The sequence below is a fragment of the Microchirus variegatus genome (assembly GCF_963457635.1).
Source record: "Microchirus variegatus genome assembly, chromosome: 22".
NCBI lineage: Eukaryota > Metazoa > Chordata > Actinopteri > Pleuronectiformes > Soleidae > Microchirus > Microchirus variegatus.
In genome coordinates this window covers 9,897,217-9,923,393 of record NC_139823.1, presented here as the reverse complement: position 1 = coordinate 9,923,393, position 26,177 = coordinate 9,897,217, and the positions used below count along the sequence as shown (strand labels likewise).

General features: G+C 40.0%; 2 protein-coding genes across 2 annotated transcripts; both read left to right on the top strand.

The window, feature by feature from the left end:
- Window positions 1-3,116: 3,116 nt before the first annotated feature.
- On the top strand, window positions 3,117-7,721 carry akap17a (A kinase (PRKA) anchor protein 17A; the record flags this gene model as incomplete). Its single annotated transcript, XM_083908846.1, has 6 exons — window positions 3,117-3,443; window positions 3,799-4,017; window positions 4,497-4,709; window positions 5,383-5,531; window positions 6,021-6,261; window positions 6,852-7,721. The coding sequence occupies 6 exons, from the start codon at window positions 3,117-3,119 to the stop codon at window positions 7,719-7,721; spliced, it is 2,019 nt and encodes a 672-aa protein (XP_083764972.1).
- Window positions 7,722-10,202: 2,481 nt separating this feature from the next.
- On the top strand, window positions 10,203-25,913 carry asmt (acetylserotonin O-methyltransferase; the record flags this gene model as incomplete). The annotated part of the gene is made up of 8 exons (XM_083908472.1): window positions 10,203-10,304; window positions 10,857-11,031; window positions 11,170-11,299; window positions 12,123-12,191; window positions 15,617-15,735; window positions 21,519-21,659; window positions 24,629-24,751; window positions 25,690-25,913. 8 exons carry the CDS (start codon window positions 10,203-10,205, stop codon window positions 25,911-25,913), a joined length of 1,083 nt encoding a protein of 360 aa, XP_083764598.1.
- Window positions 25,914-26,177: the final 264 nt, after the last annotated feature.

Below are 26,177 nucleotides of genomic sequence, written 5' to 3'. Positions count from 1 at the left end.
CAGCATTTCATGTAATTATAAGACTGACACTTTTGATGTAGACATATGTGATACAGATGTGCTTTGACATTGCTTTTTTCAACCCGCATGAATATAAGATTCGCTGTCTGTCTCATTTGTGAAATACTGTGAAGTGATTATCTGGTGTGAAAACACTGTTGTCATTTTTTTTCCTCATCCTTAAACGTGATAAAGCAATAATTATTTGCATCAAACCAGGCCTCTGTGCTCTCTTAAATTAGAAATGTGTTGATGTCACGCTATTAATAAATGATCAATTTAAATGTCAAGAGGAGCAACGCAAACACCATCACCTCTGGCACGATGCCGTTTAAAAGCCTCAAATGAGGCGTGCTATTTCATGTACAGACTCCAAAGGGATTGTCCTTGTGTGGTTGGTGAATAATTGATGATGTGGTGACCCACGGTGCCAGATTATTCCAGCATTTACAGCATATCCACTGCTTCCCATTGCCCATGTGACACTGCAACATGTCCACAGACGCATCTTATTCTGCACCTGTTGTGTGTGTGTGTGTGTGTGTGTGTGTGTGTGTGTGTGTGTGTGTGTGTGTGTGTGTGTCTGTGTTACAGGGTTCACATATCCTCTCATGACTGTGATTAAGTCATCACTGGAGAATAGGGGTGAAAGGAGAAGATATTTAATGCAAAATACACAGCAGTTTAAATGACATTTATCAGGATAAATGTGCTCGATATGAAAGTGTCAGAGCGTAGGAGATTTTATTTTTATATTAACCTTGTGGAGGAATCTGTTATCCTTGTCATGTCACTGAGGATAAGAGGCAAAAAGCAGGGAATATAAATATTCATGATCCATCATATATGTGTGAGGGAGATATGGTACATTTGCAGTCAATGCACACAATCCCTGTGACTGGATAGATAACTACAGCTCTGACAGCCTGTGTTTGGCGCCGATGTTCCTCCAGCTCCATGACTCGGGGCTGTTTTCAGCTTCATGTTTACCCGAATAAATCAACCAAACAGAAACAAGATTACATATGAACGGGTATTACATACACTGCATAATGTACGTGCTGCTTGTGTAAATATAAATGGTTTAGTCTGCTCTTTTGATAGTTTCTGATGTCCTCGGCCAAAACGGGGTCACTGAAAAAAAACGTTATTTTTTTCCTCAACCTGCCTTAGACACAGCCGATCTGTTAGGTAACTGCTGGACGAGGCAGTTTAACAGCATGATAACTTTATTTATATTGATCCATCCAAACACTAAGCTATTCAAAGTGCTACTGGAATAGTGGAGTGAGTGACTAACCTACTGTAATTGGTCAGCAGCTACAGAGACGGCACCCACTGACCTACATACACAGTGAAGAGAGTAATGCCTATTATGTAAATTCCTCTGCCATCGTTTCAGGGAAACTGTGCCAACTCACTTGCTCGGAGCCTCATGCATGCCCAATCTATCTAGTGACCCTGGCATCCAATCCAAAACAAAGCTTTACTTCTGACTAATAGTGTTAAACTGACATTAAGCGCATTACAAATGTGCCCTGTAGCATACGGCACCTATGGACAGTGTCCAAACCCACAATATTGTCCACAATATTGATTGAAATTAGGTTTATTGCTCCTGTTCAACAGATATGCGAGGGTGTATCATAACAAAGGGATGAATATGTTTGAAAAATAAATAAAGTTTTGTATATTATGCAAAAGTTTTTTCCAAACACATACTTATTTGTTTTAAATAGAAACATCACAAAACAAAAACAATTAAAAACAGATATTCACACCCTACGCCTACACAAGTAATCAGCAAATATTAAGAAATATTTAGAAATAATAATTATACTGACAGAGAATTAGGGTACAAATAAATAAATATATATATTTTAAAGTATTTCAATCCTCTTCAATTCATTTATGTCACCACATGATAAACATGATAATGGTTATTATACTACTAATAAAAATAATCATTTGTTTTATGTCATTTATTATTTTTGTTGTTTAAACAATTGTGCCACTTGGTGGCACTGCTATGAAAAACCAGTGTTTCTGCTTCTAAGTTCAAAGTTCACTGCATGCGGAAGTAGTATGTAGTGTTCTTTTTTTCCCCGGCTCTGGCTCTTTGTGAAACAATACAGTCATTTTTATCGTCTTCTTTTTCATCAAGAGGCTACGCTCTGTTAGGTGGGTGTTGTTGTATGTTGTTGTGGTGGATGACATTAATATTCCGTCATGTAAAATGAACCAAACGTGTTATAAAAGCTGTGCCGATAGAGTTACATAGCAGCGAAGCTAACTAGCCTGCAACTAGCTGCAAAGAACCCTGACGTTGGATGAGCACATTAGTCTAAACACGGTGGACTTTTTGCGAACCTTTTGTCCAGTATTCTTTATGAATTTTCAGCGCATGTTATTGTTCGACGTTCCACGATACAGCTATTTAGTTTGTGGTGTTTTCCATTATAATTGCGCTAGTAACATAACCAAGTCAAAACCTTGCTAACCATGTTTCTGCTGTCGTAATGCAATGTAATGATTTTAAGGTCGGTGGCGTACAGCTAGATAACTTGATCATTTTGTTAACCATAGCACTGGCTATCGTTAACACGGTTAACAAGTCTAATGAGAGCTATCTGGCTTTTCACGAATGTTTAAATCGGTGTAATTAAAAGAAACAGGCGAATCGAACACTTCAGTTAAGGTTGCTATCATTTTCGATGTGTTTCAAATGCTAATGTGGCTCTGTTGCTTGTACATATCCTAGATAATATGCTTTGTAGGAATGCATGATTATTGTTATGTTAAAACAGATATTGATGTTAAAATGTATAGGCTAAATAAGCTGCTACATCCTTGACTTCTATGCCCTTTATAACTCTTTTTTTTACGTTTGTTTATTTTATTCAATTAAGAAAATGTATATTTTCCATCTGCTGTGACATGATTAGGGCTGAACAATTGAGTGAAAGTTTAGTGAAATTGCAATGCACCTGCAGCTAGTGTGCAGACTGTAAAGATCTTAATTCTTGCAGTCTCAAAAAAGCCTGAAAGGCAAACACGTGCTAATGGTCTTCACTGTCTCTCCAAACTTCCATCAGCTTCACCATCTGTCTGCAACGATGACCACCATTGTCCATGACACCTCTGAGGCATTGTGCCTCTCTGCTGAGTTCAACCTGTACCTCAAGCCCATTGCCAAAGTGACTGTCAGTGTGGCCCTGCCGCAGCTGAAGCTCCCAGGAAAGAGCATCTCCAACTGGGAGGTAATGGAGAGGATAAAAGCAATGGTGGCTCCAGAGCAGTTTTCAGCCCTTCGAATTTCCAAGAGCACCATGGATTTCATCCGCTTCGAGGGAGAGGTCGAAAATAAGACGGTAGTCAAGAGCCTGCTGAGCCGCCTGGATGGGAAGAGCATCAAACTCAGTGGGTTCACTGATGTACTGAAGGTGAGGCTGGCAGTGCAAATTGCTTGGAGAAAGTTCTCAGGTTATGTTGTTGATCGCAGGGTCTGTAATTGTTTTGCTTTGAAGGTTGTTGTCTCTGGTGCATTGAGTTGGATGGTGTTACTATGTGTTTTATGTACTTTGGTGATCATATCTATATAAATAAAAGAGTAAATGTAAGAAACACCTTTGAGTGACACAATATCAATCAGTGCCACAAACTACAGCCTCCAAAATGACTACATTTATTTAGACCATGATCTATTAGTGATATTTTATTAGATTGAACTAGCTTGAGTGTTGTTTCTCTAAAAATGGACAGTTGATGTTTAGTAATCGTTTTTTGTTTTTTTTGCAGGTGCGTGCAGTAGAAAATAAGGTAGACTTCCCTACACGTCATGACTGGGACTCATTTTTCCGTGATGCTAAGGACATGAATGAGACACTACCAGGAGAGAGACCCGACACTATCCACTTGGAAGGACTTCCTTGTCGCTGGTTTAGTCAGAAGAACAGTCCATTCCCAGACCGCCCCGCTGATAAGGTCCTCATTGCTGTTTTTGAGACGTTTGGCAAGGTTGGACATGTTTCAGATTTTGCTTTTCACAATTCAAAATACTATGATTTGTGCCACATAGCAGTAGGACAGAAGACCTACTTTTTTGGGTCTGTTAATTTAACACATACTGTACATGACAAGCTTTTCAGTAAATTAGCTTACGTTTTACGCTTTGTCTATGTTTTTGGTTTATATAACGCCAGTCTTGATTATTCCTAAGTAACATGATGAAGAGGGTTTGGAAATGACCTGATGTGTAGAGGTACAATCACCTCTCACTAGAAGTATGTTTCACTCAAACAATAATTTTAGATAGAGGTGAATGTATGCAATACATTATTTGACATATTCTTTAGTAATTAAATTAGGGATACTTGTACAGACCTGAGGTCAATAAAGCTCATAATCTCTAAATCATAAAATGTGAGTTGTAAGATTATCACTGACTTTTTACTTCATGCCTGATAATGCTTTAACTCCACTGTTTTTAATTGTAGGTGCGAAATGTTGACATCCCAATGCTGGACCCATACAGAGAGGAAATGTTGGACAAGAACTTCAATACGTTCAGCTTTGGGGGCCATTTGAACTTTGAGGCTTATGTCCAATACCAGGAATACTGTGGCTTCACCAAGGCCATGGACACAATGCGCGGTATGAAGCTGATGCTCAAAGGAGAAGATGGAAAGGCAGTAGCTTGCAATATCAAGGTAGGCTTTTTCCCAACAATTTTTGACTGGACCTCTTTGAACTTTGGTAGTTTGGGATGAGTCTGGATGAGGTTTGAAATATTACATATCTCCAACCAAAAAGAAAGGGATTGTAATAAATTAAAAGCAGTGCTGAGTTTCTGCCACGATCCAGTTTGTCAGTGTGTTGTTCACGCACCCACACGTTTAAACTAAAGCACCTTTTTGGGTGGTTAAGTTTTAATTGTGTAATTGTATTTTGTGTATATATATTTATGAGTAGACCAGTGACTTGCAACTGCTGAAAATGTGTAATGAGATTATGTTTTTCATTGTCTCATCGTGGAGAAGCTTTAAGACCTTTTAGTGGAATGAGAATTAAATCTGCATCGTCATCACTTTCAATGCAATGAGGGTATAGGACCGCGTGTTCTCTTAATCCACAGAATTAAGCCTTACTGTGAAATCCAAATCAAGTCTGTATGATAGGATGAAAGCTCCCTCTGATGGTATTTGATTACAATTACAGAAAGTGAAGCTCTTGCATATGACATAGCCCAGTCATCAGTGTTATGCTGAGTCAGTTTAATTCAGGGAACTCTGATAGTCAACAGGGAAACTATTATTATATTTGCAAATGTAATATTCTGGCTTATGGACACCACACTGATATGTATGTTTGTCTCTTCTCCAGGTGACATTTGATACCAGCAAGCACTTGAGTGAATTGGCTCTGAAGAGGAGGACTCTGGATAGGATGAAGTTGCAGGAACTGGAGCGGCAGAGGGAGGAGCAGAAACGACAGGCCAAGGAAGAAGAGGAGCGACGTAAGGAGATGGAGAGGTACAATGGAAGATCGATCAATGTCAAGCTTGTTCAAATGAAAAATAATCTACAGAGATGGATATAGCTGTATGAAACACAGTGGCAACCACAAACCCATGGTGCTAGTGCATGCATCGTATTTATTGGATAGACATTTAATATTTTACGTCAAAAGAACTAAAATATCACTCATGTTTGTTATCGGTTGGATGAAAGTAACTTGTGGAGGCTGTGTACCCCTGGTGAGCACTGAAGGTACTGCAGGTGAGCCACAAGAGCTCATAAAAGTAGACAAATATAAAGGTTTTTAATGTTGAGTTTTTTAGCTTCCAATAATGGTAAAGTATTTATGATTAGTTCAAGCTAATTGGTGCCACATGGTAGTGTAGTGGCTAGAAAAGAAATAATGCATTACTGTGTATGTGGTACTATTTAACAATGTAAAACAACAACAATTGTCCACCAACCAACAGATATTTTCAAAGAACAAACTTAAATTTTTTCCAGGAAACAGAAGGAGCAGGAAGAGGAGGAGAAAGAGAAGAGGAAGGAGGAGCGGTTGCGGCGGCGAGAGCAGAAGCTGCGGGAGAAAGAGCAAAAGAAAACGCTGAAGAAGGTGAGGCGACAGCAAGAGGAAGAGCAGAAAAAGCTGCAGATGAAGATTGCAATGGAGGAGAGGAGACTTTTGCTGGCTCAGCGCAACCTGGAGTCCATACGGCTTATTGCTGAGCTACTGGCAAGGGCCAAGGTACGACACATAAAGATAAAGAATATATCATACGTCATACACTGTACGTTTTGGTATTAGTTGAGAAGTAGTGTACACATAGTTATTTGTATTTATATTTCAGTTTTCAGACATGCAGCATGTTATCAGTGAGCTTTAAAGGGGCCCATGTTTATCAGTTTAAAAATTTTTAAATAAATGCTACATTTAAATTGAAAGTGTCTGCTCGAAGCAGCAGCAGAGCTGTGTCCTGTATCAGCGAAGTGTAATCAGCAGTGAATTGAAGATGGAAGATTTGGTGTTAAAAGCAGAAACACCTACTTAATTAAATTATATCAGATTTAACATGATGCCAAAAGATAACACTGACGAGACGATCTGCAAATTACACCTGGATTCATGATGAAAGATGTGGTAAACGGAGAGGGCAGGTGTTCTGCAGCATTCCCCATATCTGTTGTAGGCGATTTAAAAACTTCATTGATTTTTCTCAACAGCACAGTGGGATTTCTCCAATTACAGCTGATAGCTGGTCCGACAAGGACCGAGATCAATCTTGTTTAATGTTATCGTTTCTCTTACTTTTACCCACATTGTTATCTTCTCCCCAGGCCCTGAAGCAGCAACAGCAGGAGAAAGAGATGGCCGAACGCAAGGAGCAGGAAAGACAGGAGCAAGCTCGACAGAAGGAGGAATTGGCCCGACTTCAGCAGCTGGAAGCCTGCCGACGCAAGCAAGAGGAGGAGCTGCGGAGGGTGGAAGTGGAGAAAGACCGATCACTGGAGCTCCAGCGCAGAGAGAAGGAGCTAAGAGAGAAACTGCTTGGCAATTTGATGAAGAAGAGCAATGATGGTAGCACAAAACCTACAGGCACACAGGAGAAGGTACCACCTAAGGAGGCCTCTGTTCCTGGTGGCACTGATGAGATGTTGGAGGTTCTGGGGCGGTTGAATGGAGTGAAGGCAGCTGAGGGCAAAGAGAAACAAATGTCCAAATCTAGTGCACAGGCACATGTTTCAGGGAAAAACAGAGCATTGGAGGAGAGGAAGACAGGCCGGGAGGGAAGGAGGGATGAGGCTGCAAGGAGCAGGTATAGTAGAGAGCGAGCAAGGGTACAGGAGCGCTCCTACAAAGAGCGGAGCCACAGCAGGGGGAGGAGGAGGCGCTCCCACAGCTACAGGAGAAGGAGAAGGAGCTCCAGCCGTCATGGGAGGAATTCCAGTCATCACAGGAGGAGCTCCAGTCACCATGGAAGCAGGAGGCACAATCACAGCCGGAGCACAAGCTCAAGTAGGAGCAGGAGCAGCAGTGGGAGGAGTTATAGCAGAGGGAGGAGCCACAGAGGCAGTCACCGTCGACATAGCAGAGCGAGCTCCAGAGGCAGCAATACAAGTAGAGAAAGAACGAGTCACAATCATTACAACAGAAGTCACAGGAGACGCAGCGACAGCAGAGATAGGAGTCACTCCAGACGACACTAAACCCATCCGTTTATTGATTTATCAACATATGTTTATCATGTACAATGAGGCTTCATTGTAGTGAAAAGTCGTGATAAGTTACAGCAATGGTGTGTCAGAATCGGGAAGAGACTTCCTTCTAAAATTTCTTAATTGTGACTCAAAATCAGATTTTCACTTTTCAATGGTTTGATTAAATCAGCTACAACATTAGAACCAGAAACAGTTCAATGTGCTCAGTCAAGTCACATTTACAATTCGGATTAACCAGAATGTTATTCTTAAATGTTTTATTTGAGTGAAGTACACTGAAATGTGGTCCAGCCGTTAGGATTTAGAGAGCCTCCGTGTACCTGATATTCATTATGTTGTCTGTGGAGAACATGAACGAGCCTGCTGAGAACCTTTATTTTCTTCAGAGACAGTGTTAAGTCTTTATCGAGCCTCCTTTGAGCTCCTCGTGATTCCTTGTAGCTGCTGCTCTGTTATAAATGTGAAGTTTCCACAGACTCATTGACTGCTAGACCTACTGATACCATTGTCAACTGGCTGCTCCTTCAGTATTGGCTGTTTTGCTTGAAAACATACAACTACATCAATAGACGGCGTCTTTTTTTACGGTCACATAGTTTCACTGAAGACTGATTTGCTTTTAATTTTGTTTTAATTTCGAAATGTTCAGAAGAGTTGCTTGAAAAACCAGGAGTTAACATGTTGTGAGTATGGCACGGATTGTTTGGAAGGACTCGTCTCATGAATCAGTTAAAAACCCAATTTAAATGCAGCATATTTGGAGTCCAGTGTTTCCAAAGCTAATTAAACAGAACAGAGGCTTGATGTCGACTCACAAGTGTGTCATCGCTCTCTGCTCCAGACAAAAGTATTGTACTATATATTTACATAGGTTACATTTGTTTCCTGGCGTCTAATGTAATGTAATCTTAAATGTTGCATATTAGATCTTGGAGGTCAAACCAGCAGCTGCACCATGTACAGATGACCTGACGGAATGTGACTCCTGTTTTAATGTTCAATTTGTTTTACTGGATACTTTTCTGTAGCTTTAAAAGTTGTAGCAGTGAAATGTTTTTTTTGAGACGTTCGTATGGGACTTTCAGTTTAGTCCAAGTGTGATCCAAATGAATTATATTTAACACAGAGCTTTTGGGTAAAGTTCAATGTTTCTAATTCATTATGTCAACTTGTACATAACTGAGTGTCCTGCACTGAATGGGAAGGTTCAAATATGCATACTGTTAGTTACTTTACAGTCTGCTCGTTTAGTTGGACTTGAGCTTGGGAGAAGTCTGTTTCAGTTTTAACACTTCCTTTGACAAATTTAATGACGAGAGAAAAACAGTTTTGTTATGTGTACTGCATGCTCATGGACCACAAGAGCATGTCTTACTTACGTGCTTAAAATAAAAAATACAGTCCGAGAACCTTTGGTGAAGATGTACAATTTGTGTTGCTATATCCTGTAAATACCAAGTGTTTTTTTTAAATATTGTTTTCTGATCTCTGTATGTCACCTAATCTGTTCAGTATTACCTGGATTGATGTGATTTGTTGTGTTCACTTTAAATCAGTGTTTCTCAATACTGGTCCTGTTTTTAGATATTTCCCAGTTCCAACACACCTGATTCAAATAAATGACTCATTGTCAGGCTTCTGCAGTTTGAATCAGGTGTGTCGGAGCAGGTAAACATCTAAAACGTGTGGGATCCAGACCCAACCAATTAATCATCAAAATACTTTTTACTGTGAGTTAAGTAGTTCATTACTAATTGATTAATTGTCGCTGTCTTACTCTAGTCTACAACAAAATGTCTTGTGTTCATGATGAATACAGTTTCAAATTTCTTAAAATGCTTATTTTTCCAAGATCCAAACAATGTCTGTCCATTTGTTTTGTCTCTAGATGAAGTAAGACTTCAAACTAAATGTCATATGCTGCGTGTCTGTTCACTTCTGCCTTAATGAACTGATGATTAGTGTCGACGCAATCTGAATCTCATGAAGGCATGTGTAACAAGTGGTATCATTAGATGTGATTCTATCACTTGTCCATCTGTGCAAGTGTAATGAGGCCATATGGAGGAAATCATAACACATCTTTTACGCCATAGATTCCATGAAAGGTCTGTTTTTGGGGTCATGAAAACTTTGTTCTGGTATGAGTGAGTGAAAGTCTCCATCTGAGTGATAATGAACAAGGCAGCAGTGTTTCGCTTCTGTGAGTCGTTTCTTTGTCTCACACAGACTGAACCCCTGCTCTAATCTGGGTTATCTGGCTGTAATCGGCTTAGCCCACTGCCACTCTGACTGCTGCTGCTGTTGCTGCTTGGTGGGCACTTTCTGTAGCTTTAGTCTGCTTTTCTCTTCACTGCCGTTAATACAGCACATACACCTGTTGCAGACTCGAAGGGAAGCTCACTTCAACCACAGAGGTTGCGGAGCATCGGAGAACCGCATCACTTTGCTCCTGTCAAAGCTGTGGCCATGGACGAGTGTCGAGAGATGACCCCACCTGAGGGGACACCTGCTGCTGACGCGTATCCCAGAAAAATACTGGAATATATGGAAGGATTCCTCATCTCAAAGGTAACAAGCACATGGAACCACATGCTCATTTTAAAGTTACAAATGTTGACATGGGTTCATCCTATTTAAGACATGACCGTGTGACAGAGCAAGTGTGTGAGGATTCAGTGATATTTAAAAGCGGCTATAATAAAGCTGTAATGATCTAAATAGACCAAACCCCCATGTTTTCTCAAGCAATGCTATTATTTTCTGTCCTTGGTTTGTTTCTCTCTATCTTTTCAACATTTCTTGAGTATTTTTTCTATTTATTCTTTCTGTGTTAATGTGATTAGAATGTATATTAATTATAGAGAACTTCAAGTATCAGAATATTGTTAAATACTGCTATGATTCTACCTTGGAGTCTTTTAAGAAATTAACAATTAACCAAGAAATTACAGCCATCAAATTTACAACTGGTATTTAATATAATTATAATCAAGTACTTCCAGACCTTATGAACATTTAGATTATCTTATTGTAAGTGATAAGTTCTCTATAACTATATGAAATGCGAAGGTGTTGCTATACAATAATATATAATATTGTAATTCCTTTCTCTGACAACAGACCGTGTTCACGTCCTGTGAGCTGGGTGTGTATGATGTCTTGCTTGGTGCAGGGCGCCCCCTGTCTGCAGAGGAGATCAGTCAGGCAGTCGGAGCCAGTCTGGATGGCACAGAGCGGCTGCTGGCTGCCTGCACAGGCCTGCAGCTGCTCAGCACACAGGAGGACGATGGACGAGGTCAGCCTGCACATTTGACACACTTGCTAAGTCTTTCTAGCATTTCCAGCATGTACACTTGTCCTGTCTGCCTGTCACTGTCTACTGTCACCATCCTCTTATCTGCTCCTCTTCTTTCCTCTCCTCCACCTGTTCCAGTGCTTTACAGTAACACAGATCAGGCCAGTGTCTACTTGACCCGCTCCAGTCCTTTATCTCTCTTCCAGTCCATCCAGTACAGCTCCAGGACCATCTATTCCTGCTGGCACTATCTGACGGATGCTGTCAGGTCAGTTCACAAGTTCCTGTTTATTTAATACACATTTGCCCTGAGGAGTTGCTAAAACATCTATTCATTCTTTCTATTCCATTGAACTGGATTTAGCTTTTCTGTTTGGATAAAGATTTAACTTGAATGGACTAGCGACGTTTTATCTTTTCATCTTTCTTGCGGTGAAGTTGCAGCAGGACTTTTTTGGCACAGATACAATTATTTAATCTATAGAAGATAATAAAAATAGGTATTTTTCCCTCCAAAAGCCAAAGATTTTACTTAGTTTATTTCATTAATGATATAAACCATACTCTTTTATTGTTCAGGTCTCGAGTAGAAAATTATTTGAAATTGTTTTACTTGATGAATCACTGTAGAAAATCTTATCGATGTACAGTAACTGCGGTTTAAACAAACGTAAATGGTCTGTTTCTGTTGGAGTAAGACGTCATTTTTTTTGGCATGGAGACATAGTTTTTATTTTGATTTTGAGGTACGACTCTAAAATCTCTAAAATGAGCAAAATCATCCACAGTTCACAGCAGTTCACTGTGATGGCTGTGAACGGTTTGTGGATTCTGGTCGTCTTTTTCTCTTTGAACAGTGTCTCAAAAGATATTGATCTCATTGTTATTTCTGAGGGAGGGAGGACAGTCGGCATCAATTTCACTGTGGATGACGAGTTAAGTACATTTGTGGGAATGATGGCGGTGAAGACAATCGGGATGTAAATGGATGTCAAGTTTGTGTCAAATTCATCGTCTACTTCAACTGTGACTATGACCATCAGTAACCAGATCACATGGTTGTCTGTATATTTTTTATTTTCATGTCCTAGAGAGGGGAGAAACCAGTATGAAAAGGCTTTTGGGGTCAGTTCTAAGGACCTGTTTGAAGCTCTCTACAGGTAAGAATCTCTTTGTTTAACATACACGAGCATTTGTGTGTGTGTGTGTACGCTTTGGCCTCATTCTATCGTAAGCCGGTCTGTCACACTTCTCTCCTCCCCCTCCTAAAAACTAGGATTCATTAAGAGGCAACGTGTGTGTGTGATGGAGAGAGAGAGAGAGAGAGGATACATTGTCCTTGAGGACTTGTGTGTTTTGAGAATCCGGTGCCTGCAGTTTTAATGGTTGACTGATCAGCTGATCAGCAGCTTTTAGAGGTCACACGCTCAGATTTTCAAACTTTAGTTCGCTAATTGATTTCGACTGGCTCGCACGTGGCCCTGCAGCGTAGAACAGTGGCAGACCTCAAGGAACAGAGTCCATCACGTCTGAAACACGGAGTCAACCAAACAGTCTCCTGTCTTGTCCTTATTATGACATGATTTGCCAAACTTAACTAGTGTGCTCTGATGAAAGTGGACTGGAGGAGGAAATATGTGTTGATATCAACACGTATGTGATTGTTTTTATAGCTTAATAATAAAATGTACAAACTAGCAAACCAACAATCCCATATATTGCATGCTTCACTATGCACAGACTGTAAAAATGTACATAAAAATCAGCAAAAGCAGTTTATCTGAGTCATGTTTGGGCTGTTTATTTCTTCTTTTTGGGAGAACAATATTTGCTACACAGTTGGAGAATTATATCTTTGAAATGACTCTATAACAACTTCATATGTTCATAAATGGTCTTAAATGACTGTAGGAATTAGCTCATATTTAACGAAGTAAATCTGAGTATTTAGCAGACTAGGACATCAGAAAACATCAATCGTATATTTTACCATCTCTTGATTTTTTACATATGATGCAGTTAAGGTTTGTACATAAATATCCATTAGTCTCTTTTTTGGGGCAGCTGTGGCCTAGTGGTTAGGGCTTCGAGCTCGAGACCGGAAGGTAGCCGGTTCAATCCCCGACCAGTCCGCAGCTGAAGTGCTGTTGAGCAAGGCACTTAACCCCCTCACTGCTCCCCGAGCGCCGCTCACTGGCATGGCAGCTCACTGCGCTGGGTTAGCATGTTCTCCACCTCACTGTGTGCTGTGTGTGTTCATTAACTCACTGCAGAAATGAATTTCCCCTTGCGGGACTTAAAGGTTTCTTAATCTAATCTTAATCTTAATCTTTCCATTTCATTCACTTTTTCATGTATTTTTAGGGGGGCATCTGCTCATCTCACAGAAAGCTCCTCATTAAAATAAGATTTATGCAAAATTAGAGTTGCCATGCGCACGAAAATATGTAGAACACCCTTGAGCGGATCCAAATACCCTACAAGGAAAATATCAACAGCTGTGCACCAACAATGTAACGTCGAGAATCAGTTGATTTCCCTTGTGAATACTGTGTGGGTAAATTAGCAAGAGGAAACAAGCGCTGAAAACACTCACTGTATTTCTTGGAGCGCCGTTACAGCGGCAGGATGAGTCAAAGTCGACTGGATGACTCAGGCTCCTGTTTACTCATTGCCATTTAACTAGCCATGTGCTGCAACTGAATAATTTACACAAGCCTCATCCCATCTGTAGCTTGAACTCACACACACAAGAAAGCTCAACAGATTTTTGGAAGAAAATTGTCAGGAAAGACTGGATTTTGAGAGGTTTTGAAATTTACTACTGAAAATGAACATCCACAAATACATGAAACAAGAGTTTTATGCTGTTAAGTATGGATAATATTGATTTGTCATACATTATTTTGGAAATGAGTTTCAAACACTAGTTTATTGTGTGAATATGTGTGTGATTGTTTGTTTTTCTCTGGATATTTTCCCTATAATGGACTGACAACCAGTCCAACATCCACCAAGCAGCAGTTTTTAACACTGCTGTCTTTTGTAAACAGAAAAGCCTTTTTAGTGTAAATGCAACAGATGGCACACATTACACCCACTTTAAAAATTGCTTCCTGTTTCTTTTAGAATCGATTTTAAGATTATTTTTATTCATTTTTAAAGCTCTTAATTGTCTCAGGCCCACACATATATCATATTTGTTTTTAACCTGGCTTTTATCTGAGCTGTATTATGTATTTTGTACTCTTTTATTTGATTTTAGGCTCCGACACACATTATTTTATTATACCCTTTACTGTCCTTTAACATTCGTACCTCATTTATTTATTTACTTACTCACTTGATTTTGTTTTTATACTGTGAAGCACTTTAAGGTGCATTGCCTTGTATGAAAAGTGCTACATGAATAAAGTTTGACTGATTGAATGACTGATGCGAGCAACCATCACCAACACCTGCTTCTCTACAAGAAACAACATTCAGCCTTTCAGTTTAACATTACCACTGAATTGTTCTTAACAAGTCATTTACACTGTCATTTGGAAAGTATCATGCAAACCCCTTAATGGCATCGACCAAAGCTAAATGTAGTCAAAAGATAGCAAACCTAGATGGCAAATCAGTTCATTTAGATTGTATGTTTGGGTTAGAGCTACTTTAGAGCGAGACGGTGCACGATAAAACATTAAACAGGAAGATATGCATTGTACCAGGCTTTAGCAAAATTGGTATTTTCCACAATTAGTCCCTTAGGCATGCAGATGGAACAATTCATTCACAATAGAAAGTAGCGTTTATAAAGTCACCAGGGTTTTTGTTCATATGAATAAGAGACAGCTGCTGTTTGTTCAGCCTGTCACCACATATAAGCCGACAGTCTATCTGACCTCGCAGTTTCCTCCATCTTTTCAAATGTAACCAGAGTCTAAAGCTGCAGCGTTGAGTCACCTTCCCTTAGTCCCTGTCAACCAAACCTTCAAAGTTCTTGTAGAGCTTCAGGCCACCCCAAAGTTTGATCATGTAACAACAACCTTATCGCTTTAGTACAGTGATGTGAAGTGAGGACAGACCATAGAAGAGGATGCTCAGAGGAAGAGAGAGTGTGAGAAAGCATGTGTGTGTGTGTGTGCGCTTGAAAGCCGTGATGGTGAGGGAGAGATTCCTCAGAGCAGCAGCCGTCACCACAGGCCCTTCTATTCTATTACACCCTGTCTCAGATTCATGCACACATGTACACACTCATCACCACAGGGGGGGAACCAGCATGTGAGGATACACACTGTGTGTGTGTGTGTTTGTCTGTTTACTGTGGACATAGCGCAAGCAGCACGAAAACACTGACAAAATAAATATGATTTATTCCCTGTTTGCGCTTAGTGATGCATCTTGGGTGATCATATCACAATTATAATCACTGTAAATGACCTCCTTGATGTACGGCGACACTCAAACCAGTTGTTTAGGAAGTCTGTGATGCATTTTGACCTCACACTGATGCAACGATGCTGCTTCCATGAGCGTGACAGGGACGTAACGGTATCTTTATCATTACTGTTTGTGTTTTGTGTTTGGATGTGTGTAGGTGTGATGAGGAGATGGTGAAGTTTATGCAGTTGATGAACTCCATCTGGAACATCTGTGGTAAAGATGTGGTCGGGGCCTTTGACCTGTCACCTTTCAAAGTCATCTGTGACCTTGGGGGTAAGTATTCGTGTGTGTGTGTATTTATAACTTGTGAAGTCCAAAAAAATATAAAAACCTATCTTTGTGGGGGCATTTGGTCTGGGCCCCACAAGTTTAAAGTTTTATTTTTCAGAATTAAGAACTGGTTTTAGAGTTAATTTAACCCTTAACACTTAAATAAAGTTTTGTGTACATGAAGGAAGTGAACATTTGGATCCACATACGCGCTACATAAAATCCAAACATTGCTTTATTTATTACAAAGTGGGTCACTAATTATTTCAAGGACACAAATAGATCTACATAATTCAATGTTTTATTTCAAAATGGGCCCTTTTTGTGTGTTTTCCTATGAAATGTCAACAGTTTTCCAAAGTTATTATATGTATATGTACAACTTTACTAGATGTTATCTTCCTGTTATGGGTCAAATAAGATGTGTGACTCCAGATTACCTATGTTTGGTGGAGAGGGGTTGAACCCTAACCCTAGAGGTTGCAGATCCTTGGGCTAGGGTAAGATTTAAGGTTCGGTGCTTGGATGTGATGGTTAAAGATAGAGTAAGGGGCAAGGGAATGCATTATGTCTGTGTTGTGTCCTCACTAGGATATAAAAACAAGTTGTTGTGGTATCAAGTGGTCACATCTATAATTTCCATAAGGCTGCGAGTTCAAAGTCATCGGCATTAAAACATATATTACAGTGCAGTATCCACAACACACACCATCAGTTGTGACCTTTTATGAGATGGCCCACAGCTTCTGTGAGTTAATGACTCTTAGTTAATCGGTCATGCTCCCCAACACACACACACACACACACAACTCAAAGTCACCTCCACGTCACCTCCACCTGGAGGCTCCCTTGTTAACCCGTCACACTCACTTTTCTTACATTATTTTTACACATGCACATGATTAATGATATATTTGAGATGAACGAGAAACAACAGTTTGCTGCTGCTCAAGGTTAATGCTCTCTCTGTCACTAAATAACTAATATTGGTCGATTATTGGCCCAAAAATATAAAAGGGAACAGCCAGGGCACATTGAAATTAATTGACACAGTTTTATTCATGAGTGAATAATGTGTTTATTTGTGGCTTCCTCAGGTTCACTCAGCTGAGCTAAATAGCGGATCACGTGATCCATCACAAAGTCAGCATCCTTTTTTTGGCAACATCTGGGTGGAAACAAATATTCCATAAAATAAGCAACAAACACCATCAATAATACGTCAGTGTTATTTTCAAAAGTGACACTCCAACACAAAATTGATTCCATCACAATATCTCATCAGAAAATAAAGCTACATTAAGAGATGCTCCATCCAAGTTCATTACATAGACTTTATGCACTCAATAAATATAGAAATCCTGTACTTTTTTAACTTTTCAGATATCCTGATTTATCTCTATGATTGTCTTGCAATATATTGATTTATCACAGAATCGCTGTATTGTGATATTATTGGTATCGTGGACCGTGTATCGCGTATTGTATCATGTGATATCAAGCAATGGAATAATCCATATTGTTTTTTTTTGTTTTTTGGCTGCTTTATGCTCAGTAACTCTTTGTTTAAGATCCCTCATGGTGTCACTGCTGCTTTAGTTAATTGAGGGTGAATTTATTGCTTGTTATTGCCAAAATAATGGCTGTAATCAATGAGTTTGTCACTTAACAGCGAAGAGATGAGACATTTTAAGTGTGGATAATGAACGTTTTTTAAATTTTACATTCATGTGGACGTAGTTCTTATCAGTTTAATGTGATTTTTTGCACAGCAGGATACAAATGTTAATACCCTATTATCCTTGAACTTACATTTTTAACAGATTAATGCAGTATGGAAGTGAACAGCATCCACATATATCATTGTAAAACATGGTGTTGCAGGCCAGTTTTCAGTAGATATTAAATATTAAGAGGCTTTCATCACTGTCTGTGTCAGATGTATTGATGAAACGTCTTTGAACCGCACATTCCTCGCAAAATTCTTGAACAAACACTGTGTGATCTCGACAACGTGAGGCCAAGAGAGCTTGCCAACAAACGTAGAGACAAACTGAGTGAGAACAGAGCAGGATCAAAGCAAACAAAGGAAACAAAAAAAGGTACAAATTCATCTTTTGCCGTCAAGAGTTTTCATCCGCAGAAAACCTAACGATGTGAATAATGAAGATAAAAACCTTAAAAGTCTGAGAAATGCTACCTGTGCTCTATCATTTTGTTTCATCCTGTTTTCTTAAATTCAGGCAAAATATCTAATATGTGATTTGATTTGCACTATGATCATTTGAAGTCGAGGTTCAGTTGAGTATTCACTGTGTAATTGATTTGAAATATTAAAATGTGATGGAGCAGTACCACACGACACCATTATTACATTTATTACTCCCTATTCTTGTGCAAGTATGGCAACCTGAAGACACAAATTGTTTGAATTGACAGTATAAGAATTAAATTGCATTCTTTTATTTTGAAATTGATTCATTGTTCAGCCTTACTGTTGACACAAGACTGTACTCACTAAGGAATCATGTATGAAAATCCAGTCTTAATGTGCACTTAACCAGTAAAGGGGCACTTCTTTAAGAAAACCATACTGCAGATGATGCCACAATATTTAGCAGGAAACAATTTAAGTTTCAGCTGAAACAGTCGCCTGTGTGTGTGACACCACAGTTGACCACACTGTGGAGCTGTGAAGCCACTAAAAGCACACATGCTCAGCTAAGAGTCCCCGAAAGCACAGTCAGTCCTGTCATTTTTGTTCTCCGTGCAACTTTCTCTCCATGATGTTTAAGAGTAATGTTTATGCATGAGGGCGGATCACCCAAAAAGAGTGAGCGAGTGGACAGCAGGAGGGTGAAGGGCTGTGACTGCAGTGTCCCATGAAGACCTGTGTGTCTCTCACACAGCATCTGTTGTATCTGCACACACCTGCTGTGCAGGTGCCCAGTCTTTCCGTCTTCTATGTCCGTCCAACTATCTGCCACCTGGCTGACTTTAATCAAACACCCCCGTGACATTATCAGCCAAATCTGAGCCCCCACTCGCAGTGTAAATACGCTGTCTGTGGGAAGCTTCTCCATATATTTTAATGTGACATTCAACACACCGTTCTGTGGTGTTAAAAATAGCATATAATCAACAGATATCAGTACAGTTACTCTATATGAATGTATTTGTAAATGTGCATAAGAAACATCTGGAATACCACAATGACACATTTCTCTACAAAGAACCAGCTGCTGGCACAACAGGCTACTGACACAGAGCACAGTCACGACTCTACTCTCATCTCTGTGCAGTAACTGTATTCACCAACCAGTCTTATATAAAGTAGCTAAAAGGGATTGTTGAGTAAAAATACAAGTACACTGCAAAAAAATCAATATCTGTACGTGTCATTGACGTGTATTTATCTAATCACACCATTTTTTGTACTTATTTACTTATTAAGGCTAAAGATACTTGTTTCAGGAAAACGTGCCATTTTGTTGCTGCTAAAAAGTAATGTTCCCCTAATAGTCGTTATATTTTCTTGGATTTTCAGATGCATTTTTTTTGCAGTGTAGCCTTCTAGAAAATTACTTAGGAGAAGTTGAAGTCCCTTTTTTAAAATATAATATTACTTGAGTAAAAGTCTTAAAGTATATGACGTTTACTGTAAGTATCAAAAAGTCTTGTCTTTCAACTGGAAGGTTGTGGGTTCAATTCCTGTATCTGCTAATCTATTTGTCCTCCAACAAGACACTTAACCCCATGTTGAGGCGTGTAAATGGCAAAACTGTAGTGTAAAGCAGGTCAAGACTAGAAAAGCTTTAAATACAGACCATTACCAAGTCTTCTTCTTCTGATTTTATTTGGTAGTAACGAGTAACAAAGACAGTTAGAGGAAATCTAGTGGCGTAAAAGTTGCTAGTGTAATGATAAAATAAATGTCTTTGTCACAGAGCTACAGCTGACCCAACACTGCATCCTAACACAAGATATCAGGTCCTTTTGTGTATTCAAATAAGGTTGGATAGACCCAACTCGTACCCAACTAAAGCATCTGCAGGATACCTCTGTGGGAGTCGCCCCCCATAGACAAAGGGTTGTGAAAGCACGACCTGGAGGGGCAGACACCTTCCCAGACAAAGAGATCTGAAAGGGATGTTCCCCAGGTGTAAATGTTGAGGGCTCACTATGCTCTGGGTCTTTCCCCAGCTACAAACACTGGTGTGCAGATTGACCTTTTCTTTGCAAAGAAAATTAAACCTTGTCGGCCGGCAGAAGTCTCTATTTCATTCTTCACCAGCAAAAAAATAAACAAATCACGTATTTGTACTTTGTTTCATGACAACACTGCCACCAACATGTGAATAAACTGAATTTCAGAGAATCCCAGCACCACCGGCGTACCAGAGTACAAATAGTGGTGCAATTTTGATTCATTGAAAATAAAAATGTGGAGATTCTTTTTTTTATGAATAGAAATGCCTTCAGCATGCCAAGAAAGTAAATGGACTGAGAGCACAAAGGAGAGAAGAAAATATTGACACAGCACAGTGACATATGGCTGCACTTTAACAATCACAAACCTCCCATCAAAGGGCGTCATTAAAAAAAAAAAGTGAGGCGGTCAGGTTCGCTCGAGGTCTTGTACGTTGCATTCTGTGTCTGTTTTGTTCCTCCTTGTTTTGCTGTTTGATATTTTTCATCTGCTGTTGAACCCTGGTTTCATGTAAGAGCTAAAGTGTGTGTTTGAGAAATGAGAAAGCTGGAGAGCGGGAAATAAATAAATAAAGCTGTAACTGATTGAGTAGCAGCAGGTCGTGTTAGGAGGGCCCGGCACTACGAGTTTGGCAGTTTTGGCTTCAACACAAAAAAATGTACACACAGCTAGATTTAAAGTGCGACCCTTCGATCTGTATTCAACCTCAGTGAATCACCATCACTGTTTCTTTTCTCGCTCTATCACTATCTATCTTGTGCTGTGCTGCATGAATGACATTGAAATTTTCATCCATCCATACATCATCTACCACTTTATCCCGAGCATGAGGGTCATGGGGGGGGGGGGCGGGGGCACTGGTGCTAATCCCAGCTGGCATAGGGTGAAACGTGGGGTACCACCTGCACTGGTGAAGCTACAACCAGCCATTTCAAAAAGCCTAATTTGGTTATACTTTTTTTTATTTAGTGAAGTATTTATGTGATATTTAGTGGTTTTGGGGGGATTGTATTTGATTTTTTCCCCCTGATATCTGACCCAGTGATTTCAGTGATGGCGATACTGAGTATCATGTTCCCTCCTGGGATCCATAAAATAATTCAATCTAGACTAAAGACATCCAGTGATGAACAGGCCCTGCTTTAACAAAGACTTTCAAATGCACTGAAAGGTCAGCGTTTTTAAACCCTGTTTGAATGCATGTGAAGTCACTTTTCGCCAGATAATCAAATCAAAAATCTCCGTGCACGCTTTCGTTCGTGTGTATGTGTTTGCGTGTGTGTACGTTTTCCCTCAGATTAGATTCAGATTAGATTCCTTAATAGGATTCCTAAATTGCACCTCTGCTGTTTCTATACACAGCTCATGACTCTGTGTCACTCTACATTCACTTCATTTCATGTGGCTCATTGTCATGAATGTAGATGAACAGGATTCCCAAAGCAGCCCATACACGCGAATACAAATCATGCAAATAAATGATGTGTGCGTACCTGAAAGCATCTCTTGTGATACCCCCCCCGTGTATTCACCGTGCTGTAACTAAGTAATTCTCTCTCTCTCTCTCCCGCTCCAGGCTGCAGCGGAGCATTAGCCAAACAGTGCACGTCCTCCTACCCAGAATGCACTGTGAAGATCTTTGACCTCCCCAAGGTAGTGCGGATGTCGAGGGAACACTTTGTCAGCGAGGCCGACCTGAGGATAAGCTTTCACCAAGGTAATGTCGTTACAACTGGGTGAAACCACTTGCCATTCATAATCGTATACAGCCAGTATGCACACACACACACACACACACACACACATATGCACAAAAGAGTGTATATCATCCAGAATACTGCCTCATGAAGTACTGCCCTGTGGTTTTATTCCTGTCAGATCATAATTCACGTATATATTCTTGAGGCAGTTAAATTAGTTTATCCTTGAGTCAAAGCAAATGTTTGTGTCAAATCCAAAGAGAATCTGTCATTTCCTGGAGAGAGAGGAGCTCCAGCAGCAGAGTCTATAAGCAATTACACATGGATTCATTGTGGAGATTCCCATCTCCATGACGCTCTGGGTAGAGTAAGTTTATGCACTCGTGTTGCACTGAGGCGTAAAGCTCACTCTGAGCTGGCTCAGGCTGAGTGGGCATTAGTTTGTGGTTTTTAATGAGCAGAATCGCACAGCCATCACATCTGTTCCGATCATTTGTGGCAGAGGAAGAAGCCCATGCGGGGTCAGACAGGTGATTTCAGACAGCACAGCACTGACTGCAGGAAATCTAGCATGCTTATAGGATTTTTAGTGTAAATCAAAGTTGTCAAAAACAAAACAAAAAGCACAGGAGACAATGCACCGAAGAGGATGAGATGGTGCCTTCAAAGGAACCAGACATGGTGTCATACAATACCGTTCAAAAGTTTGGGGTCACCTATCCAATTTGTTTGTGTTTTCCATTGTGTCACACTTTTATTCAAAAGAGTTGCAAAATGAATAGAAAATATAGTCAAGACATTCAAGATTAGAAATAATGATTTTTATTCAAAATAATAATTTTGCCCTTTCGTCAAAGAACCAGCAGAACTGTTTTCAGCTGTGCTAACATCATTGCACAAGGGTTTTCTAATCATCCAATAGCCTTCTAGCGTGATTAGCAAACACAATGTACCATTAGAACACTGGAAATGGGCCTCTATACACCTATGTACATATTCCATTAAAAACCAGACATTTATAGAATAGATTTAATGTTATATATCAAAAATAAGGAAATTTCTAAGTGACCCCAAACTGTTGAACGGTACCAAGCCATTGAGGTGTGTAGAGCTTATTCAACATGGGCTCCTTCTTCAGCCGTCTTGGTGTTTATGCGTCTGTCGTCATAGAGTACTTAGAGGGTGAGATGTTGGTAATGTTGGCGAGATTCAGTGAATAGTGTACAGAGATCATTGAGATCTCTTTGTTATTGCTGCGACTGCACCTCTGGTTCTGGAAAATAGGTTTTCCACCAAAGTGCTTTTGCCTTTTTGGGCCGGTAGAGAAAATAGGTTTAATAGTGTCATTCATTCATTCATTCAGGTTCTATTTGAGACTGATGAGACGGCCCATTTTAAGCCCCCCTTTTCAAAGTGACAACATGTCATCTGAAAATGTAAGATACTAACTATAGTACATCCATCTCTCTTTCTATTTGGTGTAGACCCCTCTTTAGTTAATGTGGTTTTAACTTGAAGCTGCAGTGCGTAATGGGCTGCTGAAAGACGTATGTGAGCACTTAGGATAGAGTATGATTGAAATCACATACAGCTTTTTTGGCAAAGGTAAAACTCTACCTCCCCCACAAAGACTTTGAGAGAGTTATTCATATTTTTATTACGTCAAGGCTGGACTACTGACATTTTCTCTATATGTGGGTGTGCAACAGTCGTGTCTTCGTCATTAGCAGCAGCTTGTTTTCTAACCTGAAAAAGAAAGCGTGACCACATCACACCAGTTTTGTCCTCCCTCCACTGGCCTCCTGTCCAGTTCAGTATTTATTATAATATTATTATCTAGTTTTTAAGCTTTTAAATGCGCTAACCCCAACATATTTATGATGCCACTTGATACATCTCCAGACTCCTGCGAGAGTAATGAACTCCTGCAGCCAGTTGCCTCCAGGATGTTTCCTAGAACAAGGTGAAAAAGCAGAGGTGATGGAGCCTTTTTCAGTGTCTGTGACCCCAGTCTGTGGAAAAGTTAACCTTCTCATGTAAGAGCAGCTCAGACTCTAGAGACGCTCTGCACCATGGCATTCAATTCTGGATGAGCTAGACAGCTTGCCTTTTTCAATTGCGCTGCTTCTTTCTTATTTTATTATGTATTTATTTTGCATTTTGCTTTTGCATTTTGATCAGTTTTACATGTGTCTGCCGTGTATTTTTTGTACCTGTGCAGCACTTTGGTCAGCTGAGGTTGTTTATTTATGTGCTATTTAAATCAAGTTGACATTGACTGCTTTACTCGCGCAATGTTGCTGCTCTGTCCGTCTGTAATAACTTCCTGTGTGCAGCATGGACATGTTGCCGGGCGACATCAGGTATCAATGCACATACATTTTTATTTCACCATTATTGTTTATCCACTCAGATAAACAGTAATGTTTCCTCGGCTCGTTTTAAAACGCATCTTAAAACCCAATATGAGACGTTTTTTTTAAATATAGTTTTATTGTATGACTTTGTGTTGTTGTTATATTTTCTACAGTATTTTACTGTTTGTTCTTATGTCTATTAGGTCTTATGTTTTTATATTTTATTTATCTCTGATGTCCAGCATTTTGTTTCAGCTGCTGTTTATCCAGCAGCTGAAACAAATCCAACTTTATAAATAAAGTTGGATTGAATTGGATAGTAACATTAGATAATCCATTAACCAAAACCCCTCATACGTTTTCCCTTAACTAGTTCACCACTGAACGTTAGGCAGCAGTTCGTTCAACTTTTCATTCACATAAATTTGACTTAATTAGTTTGCAGCAGATGTCACTGGTTTGATGTAATTATGTTGGAGTATGTAAACCACTGATGGAATCATTGTCATATTACTGCAAGGCTTGTCAGCAGAATTAATAATTACATGAAATAATTAAATCAAATACGACGTTGGTGTCTTAGGAAGGCCGTGCATTTAAATGTTCTTTGTGTGTGTGTGTGTGTTTAGGGGATTTCTTCAAAGACCCCCTCCCGCAGGCTGACCTCTACATCCTTGCCAGAATCCTACACGACTGGACGGACGAACGCTGCATAGAACTCCTCAGTAGAGTTTATGAAGCCTGCAATCCAGGTCTGTGCGCATGTGTGTGTGTGTGCGCGCGCTTTTTTTCTTTTCTGCCTGAAACAAGGTGGCAGATTGTGTACCCACAATGCAGCTGATCCCAGTAAAGTCTGTCCTTCTGACTTTGATCAAAGACACAGAAAAAAGCAGGAGGCAGGAAACCTCATGTGTCTTTTGTATGTGTGTATCAGAGCAAGAAAGAGAATTTATTAAAAGAAGTCTTATTTTACTGAGGACAGAGGAAAACAACCTGAAACCACCAAGTAGAGGAGTCCTTATTTAACTTCTAACAACATATTCACAGATGATCCCTGATCATTTAAATGTAGCCATCAACAATACAGGTTGTAGCACAAAAATTGTTACCAGTGAACCCTTCATACCACATTTAAGCGACTCATGAAACCGTATGTGATTAGTGCTTCGTGATTAGTCTGCAGTGTGCGAACTAGAGCTGAAATAATTACTCAATTAATAGTTGATTACTAGTTTGGTAAGTGATTAATTGATTTGAGTTTTTTATGATTGTTCAGCTTCTTAAATGTGAATATTTTCTGGTTTCTTTGAGCCACATAACAAAGAAATCATTAAAATGGAAATATTTTAGTTTGTCATCATCATATTTTTCAACATTTTATGACCAAGCGATTAGCCATACATCTTTTACTGCTTTATCCTCCATGCGAGGGTAGCGGGGACACTGGTTCCAGCTGACATAGGTCGAAAGACAGGATTCACCCTGGACAGGTCACAGGACTAAATTAAATTCTGAAAATAATCATTAGTTGCAGCCCTGGTGTTAACTCTCATGTTTCTAACAGATAGTGACTGCTACTTGTTAAAATCACCTTGCATCACATTCTCTGCAACAAATAAGTACGGACTCTCAGGACTTCCTTCCTTCTTTCCTTCCTTCCTTCCTTCCTTGCTTGCGGCTCATCCCACAGGAGGCGGTGTGTTGCTGGTGGAGGCGTTGCTCCACGAAGACGGCTCTGGCCCTCTAACCGTGCAGCTCTACTCCCTCAACATGCTGGTGCAGACCGAGGGCAGGGAGAGGACAGCTGCCCAGTACAGTGCCCTGCTGGCTGCCGCCGGCTTCACCAACGTCCAGCACCGCCTGACGGGGAAGATATACGACGCGGTGCTGGGACGCAAAGAGGTACGGGACTGAAAACCTCGGCGACTATTGCATCAGGACTGAAAGCGTTGTAGTATGTTTCTATACGTGTACTGTTATATATTATTAAATATATACCTTGGCCCGCACCAAATCCAGTCATCCGAGTTAGAGAATAATCCCAGTTAGGTGTGTTCCTGCTGTAAATGATTGGCTCTACACTGCAAAAGGTCAACCTCTATTAGCTGGTGCATGTGCAGCGTGAGCCTCAAGTCTCGCTGCTAAGAAGATGAACTTCTTTGCATATCTGTTCTCATC